The 4764-nt window shown below is 35.0% G+C and overlaps 1 protein-coding gene across 1 annotated transcript; it reads left to right on the forward strand.

Moving 5' to 3' along the window:
• LOC111504486 (uncharacterized) lies at positions 1-3753 on the forward strand. Its single transcript, XM_023159053.2, has 2 exons — positions 1-146; positions 3065-3753. Exons 1-2 carry the CDS (start codon positions 132-134, stop codon positions 3707-3709), a joined length of 660 nt encoding a protein of 219 aa, XP_023014821.2. The 5' UTR covers positions 1-131; the 3' UTR covers positions 3710-3753.
• The last annotated feature ends 1011 nt before the right edge of the window (positions 3754-4764 follow it).

Genomic DNA, 4764 nt, shown 5'->3' on the forward strand with positions numbered 1-4764 from the left:
TTGATAGCCCACTGCCGAAGGCGTGGCAGTCTAGATTTCCAGACGATGCTCCACTTTTTCCTTTGTATATAAATGTTCGAATTACTCACAAGATCAATCAGAAACAAAAGTGATTATCGACGGAGCACAATATGACATTCAGTAAGGTGTGTATTTATACAATTAGTTTTTGTTCAAAATTGGGTTTAATTTAAGCGATTCAAAAGTGAGTGGTAGATCATACAATAGTTTTTCACCATTTGAATTTTATTTAGGGTAGACGTGTTGTTCATTTCTCAAAAATATATTTTATAAAGTCTCAATTATGTACACATATCGCGACTGACTTTATGAAGAATTGCCTTCAATTTGTTCAATAGAAACTGAGTTGTGGTGCTCGGTTTGGAACCTTTGGTGTAGTTATTAATTTTACTGGAGTTTTATCCCAATACTAAATCGTTACTTCAACACATCGACACGTGTTTCGTTCAATCACCAAGAGGAAGTTTAAGCTTCCTCTTGAAGATGATCACTCGGTGGTCGAAACACGTGTCGAGGTGTTAACATAACGGTTTGGTGTTGGGATGAAACTCCAGTAATATTCTTTAGAAACTGAGTTACTTTGAGTTTCATTGACATCATTTTGAGTTACAGAAATTGTTTCATTGATGAAGAATTTTGTTATCCACAAGAGGCTGTAGAGTAACATACGTTCATGAAAGCGTATTATACGATATTTTATGTATGATTGTTTCAAAATTGATTTTGAGACATTTCTTTCTGAAAAACCCTGTATATTGAACTTTGTCAGGGCATCTGTCTAATGGATTGTTATATGTAGTTGACGGTATCTGTAACCAATAGCGCACTGAAAAAATATACTCAGGAAAGTTATTTCTGTAAAATGAAATGAAAGCACATTTTTCATTTTACTCTGACTCAATATTTCGTTTGTATTTATTTCAAAATGTACTTGTATGAAGAAATAATAGAAACGTTAGTTACAAATACTGTAAATAAGCGGTAAAAACGTAGATAGTAGTATAGTAGTCAGTAACGTAGTAACGGCTACATCCATCAATTTATTATTATATGTTAACAATTCGAAAGCAAGTTTCTAAAAAATAAATTAATTGAAATTGAAATGGATTTGGTCAGACAATGCCCGAAAAGGAGTTTTATATTCATTTCACTACTATTAAACTTGAAATTATTATTTCAAACGCGATTGTTGTTAATAGGTATCAACGGAATTGTTATATTTTTTATTTCATGGTAGATCCAGTGTAGTATGCTATACTTTCATTTCGGTCACGTTAATAATTTTACAGTTACCAAAATCATTATTGTCGAAATTATTTTTCGACCCGTGTCTTTAAAACAAAGCGCCCTATCAAAAATCATCGAACGACAAAATACCCTTGGAACAGTCTAAGGAATAGTCCCTTAAATTTTTGCCGCATGTTCAATAAACACCCTGTATAGGTACCAGATTTGAAGTGAGGTATATAAATGCTTAACAAAACGAAAAATAGTGCAATAACTATTGATCTATATTGATCTATCATGTTCAAAGTATAAAATAAAATTTCCCCCACTCCTATTTTAATTTACATAACCTTATACAAATTCATTTCTAACTTTTTCAATTGCAGGCTAACCATGTTTTTTGTTTTGATTTGAAGCAGAAAAGATGAATTTTTCCTCATCTTTTTCCTTGGTTCTTATGCTTATGGCTTTGTACACATTGTGGATTTGAAATAAATATACTTAGGCTTCACTCTCTCATATGACTCATCACAGACGTGATGTTTTTCTAATTCAAGTATCAGTAACGGTCATTACTACGTCCTTGCGGTAAACTCACATACCACTGATGATGTCTGCCACAGTGGCAGTCGAAACGTTTTTTTTTCAGGTTTCATTCGACCATGGCCTAGTAGCTTATATTCTTTATTCTTTCTGTATCATTTCTTCTTCCCTTTTTCGTTTTAATGCCTCAAATATTTTCTTCGTTCGGTAACTTTTTGTTTGAGAAATACTTATTGAAATCTTTGGGTTTTGCTTCACAAGATATTTTTCTGCAAAAATTTGTATTATTTTAGTATAATTATTTTGAAGTAATATTTCCATCGCTTTTGTAGTTACCATTATTGGTTTTCAATTCTCTTGTTTTTTAAGTCTTCTTCTTCTTATTAATTTTCTAATTTCCGTATTTTTAAGTCTACTCATGTTTACTTTTGACATTTTATTATGATGGCTTCTCTTGTTTTTTAAGTCTTCTTCTTAATTTTATAATTTCCTTATTTTTAAGTCTACTCATGTTTACTTTTGGCATTTCATTATGATGGTTTCTCTTGTTTTTCAAGTCTTCTTCGTGTTCTTAATTTTTTAATTTCCGTATTTTTAAGTCTACTCAAGTTTACTTTTGACATTTCATTATGATGGTTTCTCTTGTTTTTTAAGTCTTCTTCTTCTCAATTTTATAATTTCCTTATTTTTAAGTCTACTCATGTTTACTTTAGGCATTTCATTATGATGGTTTCTTTTGTTTTTCAAGTCTTCTTCGTCTTCTTAATTTTTTAATTTCCGTATTTTTAAGTCTACTCATATTTACTTTCGACATTTCATTATGATGGTTTTCTCTTGTTTTTTAAGTCTTCTTCTTCTTCTCAATTTTATAATTTCCGTATTTTTAAGTCTACTCATGTTTACTTTTGGCATTTCATTATGACATATTTTAGTGTGAAATGACAAATTCTTCAACATGGCCACAGAAATATTTTTGGTGATGAATAAGTAACTGTTTTATTGAATGAACCTCATTGTTTTGCGCATCAGTTCGATATTGAATATTTCAAGAACCGTTCCTCACAGAATGTTACTTCTTTCACTAGAAACTTCCCAAAAGAATTGATTTCCCTCTATTTTAGAAAATTTAATATTGCAAAACATAAATTCACCGGAATCCGATTCATGTCAAGATTAAATAATACTTTCACAATGATTTAAACTATCAGTTGTTCAGTCATTAGATTTATATATAGGCACTAGTTGAAAGTATACTCTGCAATATATTTTCCAGATATTTTCTTTGGCTCTGCTGGTTGCAGTAGCAAATGCAGGAATCATCCCCGCTGCTCCCACCCAATATTCCTCACCCGTACAATATGCTGCTGCCCCAGTCCAATACGCTGCTGCCCCAGTCCAATACGCTGCTGCTCCAGTTCAATACGCTCCTGCTCCAGTTCAATACGCCGCAGCTCCTGCCTATGCCAAATTTGCTGCTCCTGTTCAATACGCCGCAGCTCCCGCCTACGCCAAAGTCGCTGCTCCTGTTCAATACGCCGCAGCTCCTGCCTATGCCAAGGTCGCTGTGAATGAAGACTACGACCCAAATCCTCAGTACAAGTACGGATACGATGTACAAGACGGATTAACTGGTGACAGCAAAAGCCAAACCGAAGAAAGGCAAGGAGATTCTGTTCAAGGTAGCTACTCCCTTGTAGATCCCGATGGTCACAGGAGGACAGTAGACTACACCGCTGATCCTGTTCACGGATTCAATGCTGTTGTCCGCAGGGAACCTCTCCACGTCCAGGCTAAAGTAGCAGTTCCGGTTGCCAAAGTAGCTTATGCTGCTCCTGCTGCATATGCTGCTCCTAGTCATTATAACCAAGCTTATGCTGCTCCTAATGCTTACACGCAAGCCTACGCTGTTCCTCACTGAACTGTTTGTCATTATTATTAGTTTCAATATATTGTTTCCAGTTAGTTGTTGAAGTTTCTTTAATAATGTCATTGACCATCAATGACACAATGAATCCAAGTGTAACTATTTTGTCAAAACTCAATTGGATTACGGTTACGATGAACAAAAGTGAATGTAGACACTCCCAAACACAAGAGAACATGATTTCATCATAGATAGAGTGAGTCGCAAAACTTTTCGTCTCTCAGTGCGGAAAAACAGAATTGTCAGATCCCTGTACAGGGATCCTCCGGCTAATACGGACACTGAATAATACCCACCCATAATATATTTGTGCAAGTTTCCTACAGACCAATTTCAAAGTGTTACTCCTCATCAGTGCAGAACAGATCTGACCAAGACGGCATACTATTGAGTGTAATAATATACGGGGTGTCCTGCAATGATTAGGAATAATACTCCGAAACCGATCTGTAGCCGATCTCTATTGATCTCTATTGATATCAGGAGTCTGCTGCTGGACGAACAGAAAGCTTGTATGGGGAAACTTACACCAATACCTGATTAGGGAAACAGTTGTTATTCGTCAGGCATCTGTCAGATCCTAGTGTACAGAGATATTGATAGAGGTGAATGTTTCGAATTTTTTTGAAATACATATTTTCTTGCATAGTTATGTATTTCCCCTCGACAAAGTCGCCAAACTTGTTTTGAAAAATATTTTTCTTAACTCGTATTTTACCAACCAAGACCTGGGAGATGACCTGATCTGATTAGTTAGATGATCTTCTGTTGGTGACAACTAGGTTGAGTCGATAATAGGAATCACAGTTGTGGGGTACGAAAAAAGTGTTTGGGAACATTTGTTGTGGAGTGATTAATGACGAAATCTATAATATAGTTGAATTTTCGGAAAGCCAGTGTAGCAAAGACAGTGGTTAAAATGCCAGCTCTTCTCAACTTCCTACCAAAGATGCCAAAATCCAATGGTGTGATAAATTTCCATACATTTCACCCGTAACGGTACGTTACGTTACGCAAATTTTGTCCGATCTCAATATTTTGTCCCTTTC

The sequence above is a fragment of the Leptinotarsa decemlineata genome, unplaced genomic scaffold, assembly GCF_025532065.1.
Source record: "Leptinotarsa decemlineata unplaced genomic scaffold, Ldec_3_MD MMD2_tig00026336_RagTag_RagTag, whole genome shotgun sequence".
NCBI lineage: Eukaryota > Metazoa > Arthropoda > Insecta > Coleoptera > Chrysomelidae > Leptinotarsa > Leptinotarsa decemlineata.